General features: G+C 32.1%; 1 protein-coding gene across 7 annotated transcripts in view; it reads left to right on the forward strand.

Moving 5' to 3' along the window:
• LOC100880089 (EGFR adapter protein) overlaps positions 1-23,095 on the forward strand; it is a 334,753-nt gene that overhangs the window by 174,618 nt on the left and 137,040 nt on the right. For 4 of the 7 annotated variants that reach the window (XM_076533986.1, XM_076533988.1, XM_076533987.1 and 1 more), the window contains one exon: positions 20,360-20,434. In XM_076533986.1, the coding sequence (XP_076390101.1) occupies positions 20,360-20,434 (75 nt within the window). The remainder of the gene's footprint in view (positions 1-20,359; positions 20,435-23,095) is intronic. The other 3 variants (XM_076533985.1, XM_076533984.1, XM_076533990.1) reach the window with 1 other exon arrangement.

Raw genomic sequence — 23,095 nt, forward strand, 5'->3', positions numbered from 1 at the left:
GCCCATAAATTAAATTTATTTATAAATAAAATTAATTTCTAATTTTGCTACAGTAAAAAAGGTTCTTTATTATACTCCATATACTCATACCCATCACTACACACATACCCATCACTAGTATGAATGAACATCCACATGTTTCACAAGCAAATAACAATGGTAACAAGTAAAACATAAAAATTAACGAACTGTGAAACGTGTAAAACAGAGCTCTCAGAACGTAAAAACATTGAAGCAAACAATAAAACGTGACGATTGTTTTATGGCAACGTGGGCACACAAAATAGAGGCGCATCTTAATGCAACGATTTCTCAGGACCGTGAAAAGGATAATTTAATGTACTCGAAGTGGCTTAAAGGAGGCGAGAGTCCTTCTTCCTCGAGGGACGACAATAATTAGGGAACCTCCTTATAATAAGAACGCTTTATAATAAGGGAAAGCATCCTCTCCTCTTTCTGCACGTCTTTCTTCAGCGTGTTTCAGAGCCATTTGCACAACACAGTCTTACGACAGATTTCACAGAATCGCGAACGGCGCTCGTTCGTTAATGATTTCCACAAATTGTTGTAGACCGAGCTGAATTACATTTCGCAACAACACAGCCCGGCCATGGATCTTCCCATTATCTCGACCTGGGATTCTTTCTTAACTCCCCTAATTGGTCGTTAATTCTTGTTCGCCTTTGTGTACACCGGATGTTGGCGCAACCGGTGGAAGGGGAATCGTTTGCTTAATTTAACGTATTTATAACGTATCCAACTGCACTGTCTTCCTCGTATGATGCTTATGAATGAACAATCCAGGGTGAATTTGCAAGGGACACTCTCCAAGTGGCTGGAGTTCTTCGAGGGTATTCGCCTCGGACATTTTGCATCGTTCTAATAAAATCCTCGAACGAAATTTCGCGACTTCATTGTCTTCGAGAACTCTTAACCGTTCGAGGATTTTACAGACCCGGAAATGGCATCCAGATAATTGTTCCAGCGTCTTTTAGACGGAGCCAACTGTGAAACGGAATAAGAATCATCGCGGTTATGGCGTTGAATGAACTCCGCGATCGTTCCTGTTGGATATAAATTTGAATGGGACACCTTTAGCAGTTTCTCACGATTTTATTCGTTGTTAATTAATTTATTTTTCTTCGAGTGCGGAAGAATTGCGGTGTATATTTTGTATACGTGATGAAGTATTTGTGTTTGATGGTGGACGAAGTAGTTATTGTTTATTGGGTTTGAAATATTTCGAATTTGATAACAAAATGAAATGGAATAATAATACTTCTTTTGTATTACTTTTGCTAGCAGTTTTGAGATAGAAGTGATAGATTAGTACAATTGTTGTAAAAATCACATTAAAAAATATTATACCAGTATTTTTTGAGAAATATTTATTGTAATTTATTTATGATACTCTCACTCACATAATGACGCTTTACAAAATCCGAAAACAAAAGATGAACGCAACAAAACAAAATATGTGCAAATGTAGCTAAATATTATACATAGGTCATTTGAATATAACAAGTTTGAAGCTTAAAATGAATTTTAAATATTTAATGTACATTAGCAAATAATGTACTCTAGCTAGTTGCTTGATTGCGTAGATTTTGTGGATTATAGCCTCATAGATTAGTATGTAGGTACGGCGTATGTATGTGTAGGTATAATATATGTATTCGCCATCGTAGTGAAATTCTCTGGAGAATATGGCGACGTACTGGAAAGTGGCTTAACTCGCTCGATCATTTTCAGTTGGCCAAGTTCCAAATACAGAAAATTGTGAATTTAGAACTGTAGATATTTGCAGTTTGAAGATCTGAAAATTTGATAATTTGGTCATTGAAGAATTTGAAAATGAAATTTAACCATATGGAGATATAAGTACTTGAAGATTTAGAAATTTCTACATATAAAAATTTAAAAATACAAGAGTTTCATGATTTTATAGTTTGAATATATTTTCCATGTAATGTCGGTCGTATAAATTCTTAACATATGACATAAAACACACATGTATACATATGTTACATATGTTACATGCATGATACTGTAAATGCAAGTATATTATATGCATGTTAGTATAAACATAAATATGTTACATACATGTTGCTGTAAATATAAGCATGTTATTATACATATCACTCTAAATCTCATTTCGTTCACATATGTCACATATGTCACATGTATCATTCACATACTGCTGTAAACCTAAACATGTTAAATATTACTATACAACTAAAAACATATTTTTTTGTATATATACATTATAGCTCACATTCACACAGTTAAAATAAATCCGTATAAGTTAGAAACTTCAATTCGCCTATAACTCCATTTCTAACAACCAGTTTAATTCGTACCCTCTATATTCATCCGAAAATGGTAATTTTATATCAGTAGATAGTAGGTCGTTATTTCATTTGTAATCCATTGTATTGTTTTCATGCTAATCCCGTGAATATAGAATCCTCAGGTCTTTTCATTCGGACGCCCATAGAGCTGCACCCTGATTTATAGCACAAAATTTTCAGTCCTCGGTGTCTCCCCGATCCCGAAGGTTTTGTCGCTTGAAACATATCAGCACGTTATTAAATTCTTGTCTAATACGCTGGAATAATGACGTCACGGTGTCCGATAACTATCGAAAATGTTAGAAGGGTGCTTCCTGTCTGCCAACTCGGACCATCACGGTTAAATTTACGCGCTATCGAACGTGTCACTCGTTAGATATTGCCAACGAACCGAATATCGTTCGAAATTGCAATTTTCAAAAATGGGGGAGCTGCCTGATATTTATCGATCAGTCACTTGATTATTTTCTGACAGTAAAGTAAATTTTGTTTCTTAACGAAATATGATATGTATATCAACAATATGATGAACAATTAAGAGACGACATTTTTTATATGACACAATTTCTACAATTCAAAATTAAATAATTTGTGTTTTATGTTGTTTACTTTTTAGTGAATATTTTTTATGTTCTTGTTTGGTTAATAACCATTTGTTATAATATTGTTACTTATTATTCTTATTGAATATTTAGTATTATTGAATATTTACACATTGAAAATAGTGTATAAATTTAGAACTGTTCATTCAAATTCTATAATGCACTTCATCGTATTATACATAGAAAGTTATGTATGAAAAAATATTTATGTATGAAAGTTACCTATATCATACCAGTATTCACAAAAGATACCTATAAGCAGAAAAAGTATTAAAAAATGATAAAAAATGAAGTATATTATAATATAAATACAGTATTAATACAGTACAAATCCAGTGTAATTATATTACACAAATAGAGCTCTAAAGAAACTACATCAAAATGGCGTCCATTTAACGAACATAACCTTACCAGCCCATACCAAACCTCTAATTAAAATTTGAATTCGAATGAATTCGTAACAACATACGTCGATAAAGCATTATATCATCATGCGTAGTATAAAATAGTCACTCGAAACTTCAATGGGGTTTTGAACTAGTGCTCCATGAACGTTTGCTCTGTAAATATTCTATGAATCACAACGGTCTACCTTTAATATACCGTACTGTTTGTTAATATACGCTCCACCGGTGTTTCAAATTAGATTTACACATTTAGATTGGTTTCACACAAACCGCTACTGTACCATTGCACATGACACCGCAAATGCATTGCTTTAAATTGGATCTTCCACGTGGATTCGTAGGTTGTAGTCGACATTTTGAAAGTACATTTAATGCACCGTAGATAGCGGTGGAATGCTGGCACGTGTAAAACCAGCCTTGAACCGCAATCGCATCATGCCACAAGCAATAGGGTGGTTATTGACCTATTTTAAAGCACAATAAGGGTGTTGGACTCAAGCCAGTAGTACAAGAACATAACTGATGCGACTAAATGATTGTGTAGTTAAGAGATCTTGCGGAAGCGAAATTGTACCTGTTGAGGATTCACAAACTGCTGTATTCGCGAGTTTTCAAGTCTTCGAATTCTCAATTCACTTTGACTATCATTTATTTGTAAATTTGTAGATTTCTGAAGTTTTAAGATACAAAGTTTCAAATTAGAATAACTTTCAAACTATCAATTCGAAAATTTGCAGATTTTTACATTGTTTAATTCTAAGTTCTAAAATTTTTAAATCTCGAAAATTTTTGCATCTTCAAATTTCATAATTTTCAAACGATTAATTGCAAAGTATATCTTTCTAAACTTTTACATTTTCAGATTTCCAAACTTTTAACTATAAAAATTTGTAAATCGAATTCTGTTTCAACAACATTCAAATTCTGAAATCTCCACAATTTCTTAGTAAAAAAGGACTGGTTTCAAATTGATTTCAAATTCAAACTCAGACAATAACAGTAAGAAGAAGAATATACTATTTATACCCGTTTTTTTCACGTCCAAACCTCAAAGTTCGCCAGATTTCCACCAAACTCGAAAGTTCGTCGAATTTTTTCGCCTCCCCGTCAATCAAGCAGGATTTTCGTTTTTACAGTGAAAAGTTTGAAAGAGGGAGAGGTAACCGGTAGCGTTCGATGAACAAGATCGAATTTCGTTAATGGATCACGCAAAAGTTGCTGAAGGCGTGAGTCATTGTGGGCGTAACACAAATGGTTCTGCTGTCAGCAGGGACTCCAATACAAATATCCGGAAGTTAATAGCAGAAGCGGTTCCGGCGCTCCTCATACCCTATCTACGGTACCTGTCATCACGTTAAACGTTTAATACACTTAACGGTTCAATTATAACTCATAATCAATATAATGCATTTCATTTTTTCCTTACTTTCGTTAATTCAATTTTAACCTGTTCGTTCACGTCATGCCACAATCTCGTTTGATTATCTGCATGAAAATTTGAACCGAGGACTAATGTAATCAACTGAAATTAGTCGGTTATTATTGAAATATTATCTATTTAATCACTTTTAGTTCTGAGTAATTTTTGGAAGGGTGTAAATTAGGATGAAAATTAATGGGTGTATTCATGATTTTTTGCTGTGAAAGAATTCCTTTGTTAATTGTTTGAATGAAGGCAGAAGGTAATTTGTAGTATTTGTTAATAAAATGAGGATTACAGTGAATAAAAACGGATATGATCATTATTTGTGTCTGTTAAATTGTCATTTTATTTAGTCAGCAAACATAAATGTTTGTGGTGAGAGTTCCTGCGTTGAAAATCATGTCTTGAGGCTACATCATAACCTAACTCTGTCTTCAAAGTCGATGAGCCTCAGACCATTTTACTCAAAGACTAATTGGACAAATATGTTGCACATCCAGACCGTTATTATTTCAGGAAGTGGATGTCTGTTTTACTATGCGTGTTAAGAATGTCACATTTAATTTGATCCTTAATCAGAAAGTCACATTTGACCAGACCTTCCCAGTCGCTTTCAATAAATTCATTTACTTCAAAGAAACTAACAATTTTATTTTAAATAAATAACCACCCCAGAGCAAGTAAAACGTTACATAGTAAAATGTGCGAACGGTAAAGTCACGGAATGAAAAACTTTACAATTCATGGTCAGGTGTTCCCATGTAAAGTAAGCGGTTCCGAGCAAATAATATTCCCGTCTGGCAGCGGGCATTATCCAAATACGTGCTGAAAGTGAAAAGTGAGAGCGAATCGTCGGTTCACAACCAAGCTAGAAACCCTCCGGAGCCTGTCGACGCATCAATCAGCTGATGACTGCTCCGTTACGCCCTATTACGCCGATAAATAGCCTCGGTGGTTCAGCCAAAGTGCCACTCGCTCGTTTCGATCGTGTTGAACGAACGTTATGATCGATTTCTATGTAAACCGCATACTTTTCATCGTTCAATGCATTTGTATGTAACTGAAAAACGGGACCAACGCGTAAGAAATGCTTTTATTGTGCAAGGTTCTACAAAAGGTGTATAGAGACAGATATGACAGTGTACATTTCTGGCCACCCTGTTAATGTTCACCCGTACAAGTACCTTCTCTTTTTTATATCTAAAATTATTATATTTTTAAAACATCTAATTTACATATTCGAGAAATTGAAAAGTCAAAAATAAATTATATTACTCTCCCCTTTTAAAATTAAACTAAATTCTCCGAATTAACAGAAACCCGAAATATAAGATTTTCTATTTTACTTCGTTTTAATCCCTGCTGAAAGTAACTCTGAGAATTTTATCATCTTCCAAATTAATTTCTTATAATTACAGCTCCGTTTTCATTAACTTCCATGTGAAGAGATTACGTCCATTATTTAAACAAAGCGCACCGCTATTTAATACGTTACTTTACAAAAAATTCTCATCCGTTCCGCTCGGCTGGAGAATGTTGCGACCTGTCTTTCGACCTTTTGCACAGCCTCCCCCGAAAAAAAGAGAATAGAAGGAAGGGGAATTCATGGTTGGAAGATACGGTGAAAATCGCGAAAGAGGACGTAGCATTGAACGTAAAATTTTCAAAGCTTACCTATCATCCGGCATGGTCGTCGATGCAGAAATCCATCTCCATTAGAGGTCGCTGGCTTATTCCCATGGTAACCTTCCCTCGCTAGCCTAGTTGTAAGTCTATTTCCCCTTAAAATCTGTCCGACGCGTAAACACGTGTAAACGGTCAACACACATACGTATACATATACGTATAGGTGTATACATATATACTCTGTTCCTGGCCTTGTAACGTTTAATACTTGCGGGTACGCAGCCGTGCAATATCGGATATGTCCATTAATCGGCTCTGGAACCTCTGGATGCGCCGAAACTTTCGAAAAGCTGGACCCATCGGTCGTAGTATACTTTATGCGTGTGCAAAACAGACGTGGTTTGCATGCTCTGTAGGAAGGATTTTCAGAGGAAATGCCTCTATCCAATTAGGTGCAAATAGTAATTAGCGGCGAAATCGGTTATCATTCTGAAATTTTCGAATCAACAGTTATGAGTTTGCTCGTATTTTGCAAATATGGGGAATCGATTAATCTGTGGATATCATAGCGTTTGAATTTGTAATTGATTGATAGTTTTACTTGCGATTGGACGAGTGAAGTTTAGGTTTTTAAGGTTGTTTTTGGATTGTGGAATTTTTTTACTTTTTTAACTTCTTAATTTTTGTATTTTTATTGTTTTAAATTTCTGTCGTTTATGTTTCCATTTTTCTGGGGAAACTATTTTAAAAATTTTTTTTTCCAGTATTTCTGTATTTCTGTATTTTTGTATTTTTGTATTTCTATAATTCTAAATTTAGATATATAAAATTAGGGTTAAAAGGTAATGTAAATGATAGTAATTTAATAAGAGTATATTGTAAGCATATGCTAGTATACGCATATACACATATGTATGCTCTCTTCATTTTACTTTCTCAAAATAATTTATATATTACAAATTATATATTATATATTATTATATATTACAAATTACTGACATATAGTTGTACATATAGAATACATATAATATATACAATGATGCATCATCAACAGTACATAATTACATACATATATGCTTAAAAATAAGTTAAAAAAATAACTGAAAAGTACAATGCAAATAAATTTATAAAAGTTGCTAAAATTACATTAAAGAATAATTATAATTAACTTGTTTCATCAGTTATATTATATCATACATAATACATATACAATCACAAAAATTCATCAATAGAGTATAAATGATATTTCAATAGTTACTTTATATTAATATTATGCAGTCCACCAGCAAAGTTGTATCGTTTCATTAATACATTCCATCTCCGATAAGAAGAACTAAATGTTGTGCTTTTCAATATAAAGGTAGACCTCCAGTTTCATTAACTTTTAATAACTTTTTGTGCACTACCTACTAATGAATTACAAATGGCGTCGACGTCTTGGCTGCTTGGAAGGAGAAAAAGTCTCCGAGGAGAATATTGCGTTAGGCTGGGACGAGATATTTTCCCAGTAAACTCTCTTTTCTCTATTAAATTATAGCGTCATTATCCAAATAATATAATTTAATGAATCGATGTGCAAACCGGTGAAAAGTTTAATTTTTTAATTTTTTCTTAGAACATCTTTGTCATCAGCGTTACTTAACATAACCTTAAAATTTTCAAAGGAGGATATTACAGAAAAGATTCGTATGTCAACTCCTTACAGATTTGCCATATATTATAAATTATTTTTCATTTATCTTTAATCTTTGTGTATGATTTGATATATATTATCCCTTATTAATATGTCAGGTATCAATAAGTAATTATAGTCAAATAACATATATGTACATATACTTGTTAAATTCATTACAGTCAAATCTTCATACAATAAAATCATCATACAAAGAAGTACAATTAAATTTTTAAGAAGAAAAAAGTATAATAATTTGCCCAGCCTATACATCAAAAGTCCCAACATTCTCCAACAGGAATTAGAATTCCCCATTGTTGAATATCTTGAAAGATAGCAAGTGAAATCGTAGCAATCAAGCAGTCGCGACTGGTATTAAAATTATTTCTTCGTTGCCGTGACCCGGCTCCTTCATTCTGCAAAATAATTATTCGCGAGTGCACGATAATTGATTTCATTTGGAAGCCCGTGCAGTCGGAGCGGAGTGTCGACGGTGTGCACATATATGACGCGCATATGAGTGTGTATACCAGGTCCGACATCGTGCATCTCGAAACGAAATTAAATTCCGCTGTACCGTTGTCACTTGTTGTCTATTTCCGTGGTGGAGCTGGCCAACTGAAATTCGATGCGGTACAGTCGAGGATAACATCGCGGTGGAAAATTATTTTTTCTCGGGAATCGCCTCTGTTGCTTTTCTTTTCTGTGTCTCTGGAGAAATCATCATACCGTTGCAAGAAACAATTTTATGACAACAATGAAAGTAGGGTGGGGAAGCGGAATTCTTCTTCATTAAACTGGTTTCTTTAGAATTACTGACAATGTTATTGACAGTTGTTACTGACAATGAGTTATGTGCTGTAAACACTGTTTTGTGTACATTGTAGAAAATAATTGTATTTGACATTAAAAATCTGACTTTACATATGTGACAGTGTACCATATGTCGGGTGATGTACAGGGTGTCTCGCAACTAATGTAACTATCTGAAAGGAACTATAGCTGGGGTGATTACAAACTTTTTCTTTCGTAAAAATATTTTCTTTCGTTTGTGAAAAAATTCATCTCCATAGTTATTTATTTGTATCAATATTTTAATGGTATATTGTGTATATATACGTATACAATTTTAAAAATTCTCAAATTAAATAATTTATTAGGTTATAACATAAATTCATTGTGTCAAAGGATATTTCTCTTGTAATAATTTCTATCATGATTGTATCCCATAAAAGTGAAATAAAGATGAAATTTTGAGTATCTTTAAACCTAACCTCATTGTTCAACATACCCTTACTATCAAATAAAGTATTTCGTTTAAAATTATTAATATAATCAGTAACTATTACATCTATAAAACTATAGTAATTTGTATTTTGAAGAATAAATTCTCGATTTGTCAGCATTGTACTATAGCTACCTTCATCAGCCATTTGTAGACAGTGTACTGGAGTACATCTTAAGATTATTGACTGTTTAAAGGGGAACCGTGTTCAGGTTCCGGATCAGTGATTACTTACCATATTAATTGCTCAGTTAAGCAATTTTGATTTTGCAGAAGGGGTCTTCAAATTGGTTCAGATGATGTCTTGTACATATATTGACATTGTTAGGGTGCTTTGCGATTTCTGATTCTCTATACTCCTTTATATTAATTAGATGCTATCGTCGTATAATGCATAGAAATAATATTTAACCTCATAAATTATAACGTACATTATTAAAGTGTTATATTATTAAAAATTACTAATAGTCAAAATTTAAAGAAAATACAAGATACAACTTTTCATCTTGCTTTAACTATTAAAAGAAGAAAAAAATGTATGAAAAATGAATAAAAATATAAAATTGATTGAAAATGAATTTAAGTCATCTGCACCCTTAAATTAAAAAAAATAAATGCTCATTAAAAAATGAAACACACGAGATGAAAAAAATGAAAGTAAATGTATAAATAAAAAATGTACCATGAAATAATAAAAAAGATCATTAAAATTGATACACAAATTCTTGCACGCATTCTGTATCTAAACATTCAGAGATAGAAGAGGGAAAAACTGAGATGGCCGGAATCGAAGTACACGAGAAGCAGAAACGGTTTAATTTCCGTCCAATGCTTCCGATATCTGGCCAGTTCTGTCAGACGTCAGTACATTTCATAATAGTGGATTAAAACCAGTCCCCGACAGACCTACGGAGAGCTTTTCGTCATTCGTTCTCTCTGTTACAACGTTTTGCTTTTATTTCGAGCCGGATGCACTACTGCAGCACTGTTGCATTTTTTGGGGATGTTTTTTTCTTCTTTACGCTTGTTCAGACTGTTCGTGTACAATTTAATGCCCAACCAGACGAACTGCGTTTAAATAATTCGACTCTTCTTTAATTCGCTCGAAACTGATTCTTTATGAATCGTTCATAAATTTTTGTTACCTTTCACATATGGATACTTTAAAGAATAGATTCTTTGTGGTATTTAATACCAGATTAATGGTCAATTTTAAATTATACAACAATGTTACAAATTTTTGGCAATGTCATTAATATTTTAAATTTTGAATAATGTTATTAATATTTCAAATTTTTAATAATGTCATTAATATTTCAATTTTTAAATAATGTCATTAATATTTCAAATTTTAAATAACATCATTAATATTTCAAATTTTATATAATGTCATTAATATTTCAAAATTTAAATAATGTCATTAATATTTCAAATTTTAAATAATGTCATTAATATATTAAATTTTAAATAATGCCATTAATATTTCAAATTTTGAATAATGTCATTAATATTTCAAATTTTTAATAATGTCATTAATATTTCAAATTTTTAATAATGTCATTAATATATTAAATTTTAAATAACATCATTAATATTTCAAATTTTATATAATGTCATTAATATTTCAAAATTTAAATAATGTCATTAATATTTCAAATTTTAAATAATGTCATTAATATTTCAAATTTTATATAATGTCATTAATATTTCAAATTTTAAATAATGTCATTAATATTTCAAATTTTATATAACATCATTAGTATTTCAAATTTTAAATAATATCACCAACTTTTGATTAATAAATAAAAAAAAATAATTTTAATTCTCAGTACACATCTTTCTATAACTCTATTTATAAGCACTACAAATGACGGCCATATATTGAGAGTCCACATACTGAAGATTTTAAAGTATTACAATATAAATTACATAAAGGTGAAACATTTAAATAAAAAAATTGAAGAATTATATTTTAATTACAATTATTAATTATTACTGCAAAAATCAATTCTTTTTAATAACCCATATACAATCTTCTAATTCCTGAATTAATTTTAATGTATTCAATAATCTGCCACTCAAAAAGAATTTAAATATAATTTCACACAAAATAGGGAATATATTATATAACATATGGGAAATCATGCAGTACCAACATCGAAACGCTGAAAGGTTTTTAAAGAAATGTACTTTAATTGTAATACACAATTGCATGTAACGTTGAAAGTCTACGACAGATTTATACGAACGTTGCATAAAATGTCAGCAAGATTCAGAAACACGTGTATGCATCGTGCTTTTAATATAGAACCAGAGTAATCAACAACGTGAAATGAAAAGTATAAAAGTGAACGCAGACGTTTTAAAGAGGAGAATCGGTGCAAGTTCTGTTCACGTAATAAGACGAAAGTCGTTTGGTTTCACGGCGCATTTTCTGTTATCGTCGCACGATAAAACGTTTATACACCTTCCGAGGTGGAACAACGACCGATCTCGTGTAGAGAATTTTCTTTCAGTTACGATAAATTCACTCGGGAACAAACAAAATGGTTCCTCTTTCCGTTTCGGAGTCAACGAAAGTTCGTATCAAATTACATAAAGTTTCTCATGTATCGCCACGTGTCGACAATATGATAACATAAAATATTTGTAATAGACGCAATAAGTATGTCATAGAAAATTTAGTAACTTGTACAATATGACAGTAATGTAAATTGTGAAATTTTTTAACTTTAAATGGTTCTTTGGAAAATTTATAGAGGTTAGGTTTTTAAGTTTTGAAGTTATTAAGTTGATTTCGTATGTTTCTAAGTTTCGGAATTGACAATGTTTAGAGTTTTCAGGTGATCAAATTTTTGAGGTGTTAAATTTGCAGATTTTTAAATTTGCAAATTTCTACATTTACAAATTAATAGATTCTTAAATTTTTAAATTTCCACATTTCTAAGTTACACAATTTCTACATTTACAAATTTTCACATTCCCAATTTTCTAAATTCCCAAATTTCTAAATTCCAAATTTCTCAAATTGCAAATTCCCCAAATTCCAAATTTCTCAAATTGCAAATTCCCCAAATTCCAAATTCCCCAAATTCTCAAGTTTCCCAAATTCCAAATTTCCCAAATTCCAAATCTCCCAAATTCCAAATCTCCCAAATTCCAAATCTCCCAAATTCCAAATCTCCCAAATTCCAAATCTCCCAAATTCCAAATCTCCCAAATTCCAAATCTCCCAAATTCCAAATTCCCCAAATTCTCAAATCCCCAAATTCCTATTTCCCCAAATCCCCATATTCCCAAATGCCTAAATGCTCAAATTCCTAAATTCCCAAATTTCTAAATACCCAATTTCATAAATTACCAATTTTTCAAATTCCCAAATTTCAACATTTTCAAATTACTACACTCCCAAATTTCCAAATTCCCAATTTCCTAAATTCCTAAATCTCTAAGATCCCATATTTCTAAATTCTCAAATATCTAGATTCCCAAATTTCTAAATTTTCAATTTCCTAAATTCCCAATTTCATGAATTACCAAATTTCTAAATTTCCAAATTTCTCCATTCCTAAATCTTTAAAATCCCATATTTCTAAATTCTCAATTTCATAAATTCCCAAATTTCCACTTTTCCTAGATTCCAAAATTTCTACATTATCAAATTTCTAAATTTCTAAATTCTCAAATCTCTAAGCTTCCAAATCGTCTAATTCCCAATTTGCAAATTTTCCTAATTATTAAATCCACCGATACAAATGCATTGAACCCACATTACCTCTATTAACACTGAACTGTACACCAAATGGTATAATAAATATATAATTCATAATATTACACACAATATTAACAAAAAAGCTATCCAATACGGTACATAAAATTACTTACACAAACATGAAATTTATAAACTCATACTTATTCATAATTAATTAAAATCAACTGTCTTCCACCATTTCATGAAATGGCAAACTTCTCTTCGTATACTTTTATAAATTCGTCTAAATGAATATAAAATACATTAAACATTTTCTCGTTTCTTCACTTCATCATCTCAATTAATTACCTGACATATAAAAAACATTGCTACATATAAAATTTCCAAATTACAAATTTTAGTTGGAGTATCGTTTAATTGGGAAAAGTTTTAATTAAAGCCACACACCAACTTCATTTAACCCAAATATCTTATAGTTTCTCCCAAAACTATAATTCAACAGAATCATGTACACAACTTAATTAACGCAGCATCAAAAGATTTATCAGCCTCCATAAAATTGAATGCAATTAACAGTATCGATAAGCATCGATAATCGAATTTACCATTATATAAGATAATAAAGTAGAACGTGTAATGATAAGTAAATAAATGAGAGAAATTACTAGAAGATTACGGCTTCACCGATTTAATAGTCTCACTTGCATTGTTCATTAGATGTACGTATGAAAAAAACGCGGCAGAAGTTATAAAGCCACTAATAATCGTTGCTCATGCGATTCGCTCTCTGAAACCTGTTAATGGTTTCGAGAAAAAAGACACGACGAACGTAAAAGAAGCATAAGAGTTCAAATCAGTGCTCTCGTTCTCATCAGGCATATTCACCCTTCGTTTTTCATGCTCAGAGCCTCGAGTACTCTTCTTACTCCAGTCTCGCGATCACCAAGGGATGATACTTGATATGCACCCCATATGATACGTGGATCGCATTTGTAGAAACGATTTCCCGGCTGATAAATTCGTGAATTAGTGCGTTGTGGCTGTGACGAGATAAGATGTGGTCTTTTGAGGTACAATGTGAATTACTGCAATTTTTTTAGATATTTTTACTGTTTATATACAATTTATATATATTAATGATATTCTATATTTTAATACTATTTCTATTGTAATTTACAAGTATACAAAATATATAATTTTTAAATTATATATAAATAGTATTAATTATATTAAAATTTTAGATATTTATATTGTTTATTGACAATTTATATATATTAATGATATTTTATACTTTAATGTAATTAATAATAGTTATATGTAATTTACAAATATTCAAAATATATAATTTTTATATTATATATAAATAGTATTAATTATATTAAAATTTTAGATATTTATATTGTTTATTGACAATTTATATATATTAATGATATTTTATATTTTAATGTAATTAATAATATTTATATGTATTTTGCAAATATACAAAATATATAATTTTTATATTATATATAAATAGTATTAATTATATTAAAATTTTAGATATTTTATATTGTTCACTGACAATTTATACATATTAATGACATTTTATATTTTAATGTAATTAATACTATTTATATGTAATTTATAAAAATACAAAATGTACAAATTGTAAATTATATTTGAATTTTGTAAGACTCAAATTATTTCTAAATTTTCATATCTCAATCTCCAAATATACAAATTTAAAAATTGACAAATCTTTGACTTTTCAAATTCCGAAATCCCCATCTCTCAAAGTTCCCAAATCCCCCAATTCCCAAATTTCCAAATTTTCAAATTTCCAACTTATTAGATCCCCAAATCTGAATATTTCCAAATTTCCAAATCTCCAATTTTTAAAATCCCCAAAATTTCAAATTTCCAAACCTCCAAAACCTTAATTCTTAATTCCCCAAATCTGTAGAATTTTAAATTTCCAAATCTCCAACATTCAACATCTTCAAATCCCCAAATTTCCAAATTTCCAAATTTCCAAATTCCCAAATTCTCAAATCCCTAAATTCTCATAAATTCTCCAAATCTCTAATTTGTCAAATCCCCAAATTCCCAAATCCCTAAATCTTCAAATCTCTAATTTCTCAAATCTCCAAATCTCCAAATCTCCAAGTCCCCAAATTCTCAAATTCTCAAATTCCCAAATCCCCTAATCCCCAAATTCTCAAATTCCAAAATCCCTAAATCTCCAAATTTCTAATTTGTCAAATCTCCAAATCCTCAAATTCCCAAATCCCTAAATCTCCAAGTCTCTAACTTCTCAAATCTCCAAATCCCCAAATCCCCAAATCCCCAAATCCCCAAATCTCCAAATTCCCAAATTCCCAAATTCCCAAGTCCCTAAATCCTTAAATCTTCAAATTCTCAAATCCCCAAATCCCCAAATCCCCAAATCTCCAAATTCCCAAATTCCCAAGTCCCTAAATCCTTAAATCTTCAAATTCTCAAATTCTCAAATTCCCAAATCCCTACATCCCTAAATCCCCAAATCTCTAATTTCTCAAATCTCCAAATCTCCAAATCCCTAAATCCCCAAATTCCCAGATCCCCAAATTTCAAAATTCCAAAGTGTTTCCCACATATCCAAATTCCTAACCCCAAATTTTGAAACCTTTTCCTTAAAACCTCGCTAAATTCCCAAATTTCCAAATTTAAAAACAGAGATCCCAACACATTTGCACTCTCATATGATAAATACAATATTGTAATAAAATTAACAAAAATAATAAGAAAAGACACTATAACACGTTCAACAAGGGTAAATATATAAATTATGCCACATAATGGAAACCCTCCAGCGTTTCACCCTCATGTCCATTGATATGTTGAGTCATGTTGTGAGTTACTGATAATCACGATCGTCATATCCATTCCCTTTATTATCCGTGACAGATTCGATGGGTGACATTATCTGAAGTATAGCTTTGTTCAGTGGCTCAGATACCGGTGTTGTATGTCAAACCACGAGACGATATTTGTATCGTGATTTACCCTAAATGTAATTACACGCTTATTCAAGATTTAGTATTTAGTATATTTAGTTTATAATTTAGTGTATTTTTACAAAAGATATATTAATTATCTGAAGCCTCCATTTAAGATGTCTTTTGTAATATTTTCTTATATTCAATATTTTCTTAAATAAAATTGACCTTAATATTTATTTCATTTGTAACTAAAAATTATACTAATGAATAATTAGTAACTATATAACTTTTGTTTAAAATATTTATCGTCAATAATTTGAAAGTACTTGGAGATGTACTATTTAATAATATATTCGCAATATCAAAATTCCGTCAACTAAAGAATACAAAAATTCATTGAACAGGTCTTAGAAACTGTGTCTAATCTATGAAGCTAATTTCTGCGCCTATTTCAGAGATCTGAACTTTACTGCAAAATGAGAAGCAGCGAGCCTGCAGACGACAAACCAATTAATTTTCAATTCCGTCTCGTTCAAGAGGCTAGCTGAGATACGCTTCCGTATCTTTCAATTCGAACACGTGCAATCATCTTCTTTAGAATAGATTCTGAAAATTAGAAAAGTGGAAGGGTTTAAAATCTCATGTCAAGAAGGATAAAAAATGGTAATAAAGTTTTGGGGTTGTCGAAAATTTTATTTTAAAGAAATTTGCAAATCTTTGTTAGGTTAACTTGTTAGGTTATGTAGTCTTTCGTAGCTAAGTAACAATTTCCTACTGTTCATATGACTTTGTTTTACTAAATTATTAGAAATTCCTGAAAACTGGTAGAATAGCGGTTTTGTACAGACATCATCTTTCACAATAATAATTATAAATATAGCATAAATTAAAGTTGAATATCATCAAGCTCCCTTCCTCTCCAACATCTACCTTTCAATTCCAAAAAAATGAAGAATATAATATAAACTAGCATATACACATATCACAACACATCCACATAACACAATTAATAGTTTGCAACAGTAAAAGACTAAAGTGTGCCAGTATGAACAGCATCGTAGCATAAAATCACCAGCTGAAAAATCAGCGCTCAAAAGAGCAGAAGGCAGATGAAAGAAACAACAATGGCCGAGATAAATCGAATGAGTGTCAATTTATGTAGAGTCGGGTGAGCAATGACAAATGCGAGGGACATTTCCGAGGAAAGAGGGCGAGGGAAAACGGCAAATACACGAATACAAAAAAAGAGAAAGGGTAACCGTGTTGCACACGGTGGGTTGTTGGCATAGCAGGAAGACACAGGGAGATTGAAACAGGAAGAAAATGTTAGGTGATCACGCCAAGAGCCCATTCAGGGTTGTACCCGATGCGCTTAATGGTTGTACACACCGAATAGGAGTTATCCCGCGCTTTTTACCCTTTCTTCTACCCTCTGTGCCACCCCTCTATCTATCCTTCTCCCTTTCGTGGTCTCGCAACTTTATCCTTTTGATTTGTCCCCTGCTTGTCTCAACTATTGTCTCTTTTCGTCTATCGTTCCGTATCTCTCTTCATCTTATCCTACCTTCTCCTTTTTCGTCTCGCTCTTTCTTTCAGTTTCCCATTTCTCTGTAACTCGTTCTTTCCTCTCTCTCTCCCTTTCTTTGCGTCTCTTCTCATTTCTTCTCTGTCCCTCACCGTCTCTCCACATCTGTCTCGGTCCGTGTCCTGTCGGCGCGACTCACTCAGCAACTTTTTAATCACCCACGCCGAACAAAGGTGGACGAACCAACGGGTGTCCTGGAATAAATGTCGCATTTCTTCGTTCGCTGAAACCGTATATCAGGCTGTTTGCATCAGACGTGCGCTTTGATATGCCTCGTTTCACGCGGTCATTCGCTGTATGCTTGAAATGGGAACGAAATACTGGGTTAGTATCACGTTCAGCGCTGACGTTAACGTTGGATGAAACAGCCACTTGAACGTGCTTTATGTGGACAATGCATTTCAATTTCTTAGGGTTTACAGGGCTTCTTTTGCGAATTTATGAGCTCTACAACTTTGAAATTTATTGGTTTCTGGTTTTATGAAAGTGGAATTAGAAAGTTTGTTGGCCGAAGTTGGAAAGTTTTGGGTTGAGAGATTTATGGGTTTAGAAATTGCTGGATTTAGAAATTTATGAGTTTAGAAAGTGGAAAATTTTCAAATTTAGAAATTTATAAGTTGAGAAATTGTTAGATTTTCACAAGTTTAGAAATTGAGCAATTTTTAAATTGTCAGATTTTTACATTTTTAATTTTGTATCAAACAAGTTTTGCATATTGGAGATCATAAATTCTCAAGTTTAAAAATGTTCAAATTTTTCCTAAAAGTCTAATTCTCAAATTTAGAAGTTTGGGAGGATCATACATATGTTATATTGACATTTGTTAAAACATCATCCCATATTCTATTATATATAATTAAATAATAATTGTACTGTTTTTTATTACTAAACAATTTACATGCGTTATAATGTTAATTTTGATGAATTTTACCTGCACGTTTATTAATATTTAAGTAAAAGTATTATTTTAAATTGCAACCATTAAATCAATCTATCTTGTAAAATTAATTACATTGTATGATCAAATTAAATGAAAATATATTAACAATTTGCTAAAATAAATCTTAAAAACAATGTCTCATTGTTACTGTTTCAGTAATAAAAAAAAATTAGAAGAGCAATTTACAACATTCTTATGTTTTATGAAATAAAAATTTTAATTAGTTCAAATACAAATTCGTAAATGCATATAACTTTATTTTTAATCACAAAGTCTTGAATACAAGCCATAATATTAATTTTTTAATCAAAAAGTACAAAGGTAGACTTTCTTTAGACTTAGTGTCGCACCCCTGTTAGGGGATGAGATTTTTTAATCTGTCAAAACACTGATCTTTTCTCCGTTCATTTCGTAGCATCATGTAAGGGCATGACAGCAGAAAGGAGACGAAGAAAAGACTTCGCAGATCACCCCGTATAAAAAAGAGAACACTGGGAGTCCTTTATCGAAAACCACCCCTTGCTTTACAGTAATTATACCGGCAATTCCCTTTCCTACTCAAGCTAGTACGTCTATCCATCTCAGTGGGTTTTTAAGACAATGAGCTGTGTACCCAACGAGAAATAGAGAACGCTCTTTAGTTGCCAGCGCCATTTTCAATCGCGCCGCTCGCTTTGCCAACTTTCTAATTTCAAAATTAGAGGAAACTTCAAGGTTTCGGAATGCCCTTTGAATTCAAATAAGCTAAACGAACTGCAAACAATCTTCGTTGTAATTTCTAATGTGCCTGAAAGTCGTTCTTAATTAAGGAAATTTAATTGCGTTTATTCGAGCACTGCTTTAATTAAATTGTATTGTTACCTTCGAGCTGATTTTAATTACGCTATCTGTAATGAGGTTTTCTCTATTTACCTTTAATGTATAAATATATAAAATTATTTTGCATAGATGATATGCCATATACATGAAAATATTTTATTATTTATGATATGAAGGTTTAGGTAGTTTCAAGATTTATAATTTATAGGAACATATTTTAACAAAAAGTTAACATTACTTCAAGTTCATATTTCTGTTAAGTTAAATACCTATTTTATTCTTATTTTTTTTTTATTCATTTTACTTACTAATAACACGTTGGCTGCTGTATAAAAACAACTGACAATTACAGTATTTCTTAACTTTCACCAAATATTTCCACAATATTTCGTTCAATTTATTTCTACAATGTCAACTACATAATACAAATATTTCGTACTAAGTGAACAAATTTTTAATAAAATAAATTTGTCTAAAAATTTGGGCATAAATGTAACACAACCATATGTGACGCATATGTGACCATTACTGTATGTAACACCTATGTGACCATTACTATATGTAACACATATGCGACAATTACCATATGTAACACATATGTGACCTTTACTATATGTAACACATATGTGACCATTACTATGTGTAACATATATGTGACCATTACTATAAGTCACACATATGTAACTATTACCATATGTAACACATATGTGACCATTACTATAAGTCACACATATGTGACCATTACTATATGTAACACATATGTGATTACTATATGTAATACATATGTGACCATTACTATAAGTAACACATATGTGATTGCTATATATAACACAAGAGTCAAAGTGTTAAAGCACAATTGCTCTTCTTTCCAAAATAGTTAATAAGATAAATTTTGCCTTCAACTTGAAAAAAGTCTAATAATTAATGTATGAATATATTATTTCACTCGCTATATGAAAACATCTGTTTCTTTTCAGTACAGTGATCGGTCTACGCCTGTCCTCCTGATAGTGTCGCTCGCGGGTATCAAAGTATGCAGTCCAGATGGAAAAGTGAGTACAATCGATGCATGTAGACACAGTTTCGCTCGTAAGAAAATGATGAACAAAGGATGCAGGGAAAACGAAAACCAGAAAAGAGGTAGAAGCTTTCGCGTTTGCGTGTCGAAGAGAAAAGAAAAAAGAAATTAACGTTGTCTGCCTTTTTTCGTGTGTCCCCAAAGTGCGACCCACAAAGAAACTCGGCCAACGTGCCCTGAAAACGATGCTCACTGATGACGCTATATCTTCCTAGGTATTACACACATGTACCTACATTGACTCGAGTGACGCTTTTTTTGCGATAGCTTTTAGCATACTATTTCGGTACGAATGCTTTGTACCTCTGACTTCTTTGGCGATGAGAATGTCGTCGGTTGTATATGGGTATTAAAAGCAGTCTTTCGTCGGACGAGGTTCATCAAATTACTTTCGTGCATTCGAGACCAAACAATTTCTTGCAGCAAATCTTATGATGATGTTCTGAATACTTTGACTGTGAGACTATGTTCACATTTAAACGAATTTTCTGCGATATTCAAGTTGCAGAATTCCGTATTGAATGGGTCAAGTTAATCGGTCAAAGTAAATAAGGGTTAGCAGATCTTTATAAGGGTTACTTTCGTATTTGAGTAACAGGTTATTTCTGGTGAGGGTGACGAAATACAACTTCATGGAATGACAAGTTATTGCAATTTTTAATTGTGACTTCAGTAATTTTGACAAAATTCGTGTTAAATATACAAAAATTGAATATCAGAAAAGGGTATAGCCGGGTATATATCTTTTGTAATAATATTAATATAGATTCAAAGTTTTTAAAGTTTTTAAATATTTGTTAAACATTTCCATATTCACAGGATACAAAACATCTGCAATTAATAGTATTTAATACATGTAATAATATTTGTCAATTTGTGGTGTGGGGCATTTAGGGATGTGGGGCATTCAGGAGTCCTGGAAAGCACCACTGGATTTTGGACAATTAGTGTGTGGTATTTTGGGGGTATGGGGCACTCCACTAGGTCTTGGATACCTAGTGGTGTGTGGTATTTTTGGGGTATGGGGTGTGTTCAAGGGTCAGGGCACTCCAGGGTCTGGGACATTCAGTGTAGTGTGTGGGGCATTCAGGGGTTTGGGGCACCTATTGGGTCTGGGACGGAAGCTTCCATCGGAGTGTCACCATGGCGAGCACCTATCAGGGCGGGGGGCATGGCGTGGGTCATCGGTGGCCAGCAGCAAACTGCTTCTCAAAAATGGAATCATCAATTAGAGATTTCCAAAATGGGACACTTAGGAGCGCGGGTATGAAACCAACTTGCTATCCCCTGACATAAAAATGTGAGCATGCTTCCGCTTTCAATGTATAGGTAAAGACCATATACGTGAATCGGAAACATGCCGTCGTTTCTTCCTCATGGTCCTTTATTATAGTCGCGGAGGGCTATTATAATTGTGAGAAAAACAATTCGTGGCTGGCCACCTAGCGGTCGCGGTGCCCAGTTCGCGATCTGCGATCTACGCGAGACGCGCAAAAAAATGATTAGTGGGGGGAAGCCCCCTCGCGACACTATGAAGCTCGCGCACCGAGAAATGTAACATGATCCGCGGTTCCAGTATATCCGTGAGACAGTGCCAATGTAAACATAAAACTTTTTTATTTTTGACTTTTTCGTTATCAAACTTTTACCAATTAATTCTTGACATTTTTACGATTAAAATGAAACCAAACACGGTATAATTTCGACTACGTTTACTGGTTTAATTGACGGTAGGATTTGAATAACGAAAGAAGAAGGAAGACACGGTGATTGAATCGGTCAAAGATAAAGAGTCTGTTGTATTATTACAAAATTAAATTATTACAAAAAAAATTATTTAAATTATTACAAAAGACTCTTAACCACTTAATCAATTCTTCAGTTGAAGGATCATCTTATGTTCTGGAATATAACCGTCTACGACGTAAAATTAATTAATAAATGAATTTTATTTCTTTATCTAATGTATCATTTGTATTAATTATGAAAACCCCAAACCCCAAAATTCCAAAATTCCCAAACCGCCAAACTCCAAAACTTCAAAATTCACAAACTTCAAAATGTCCAAATGATCAAATACCAAAATTGTCAAGTCAAGAATAATAGTTTATTACTATTATTGCCACAAAAATTACAAAATTCCCCAGCACCCCATTTTCCTTAAAACTATTACTCTTTCATGAAATTAAAAAAATCATGCAACAATATGTACTTTCACATATGCACATATAGCGATTAAAGTCATACATTCATACATCTCAATTTCGAATAAATTCATATACGATTAACCGCTCAATGAAAAATATCAATATACCTATTTCAACTCGAAATCATTTGGAATAATGAACGAAGATATTTATGGTATGTTTATTCAACGTAGAATCATGTCTACGTTTTCGTGTTTGGACAAAGTACGCCGGTAAATGAAATTAAACTGTCTGGATGCCAATATCGTCAAAATATAACGTCCACGTTATCGTGCAATGTATGAAAAGGTCTAGCGGGGATGGGCTAATTAATTGCCGAGCATTTCTGCCGGTCGAATTCGTGAAAACGAATTCCCGTAGATTTCAATAAAATTCCCTACGCGTGGAACAATAGAACGGAACAATTCGTTTTTTTCACAATTTGGAAC

The sequence above is a fragment of the Megachile rotundata genome, chromosome 7, assembly GCF_050947335.1.
Source record: "Megachile rotundata isolate GNS110a chromosome 7, iyMegRotu1, whole genome shotgun sequence".
Classification (NCBI taxonomy): Eukaryota; Metazoa; Arthropoda; class Insecta; order Hymenoptera; family Megachilidae; genus Megachile; species Megachile rotundata.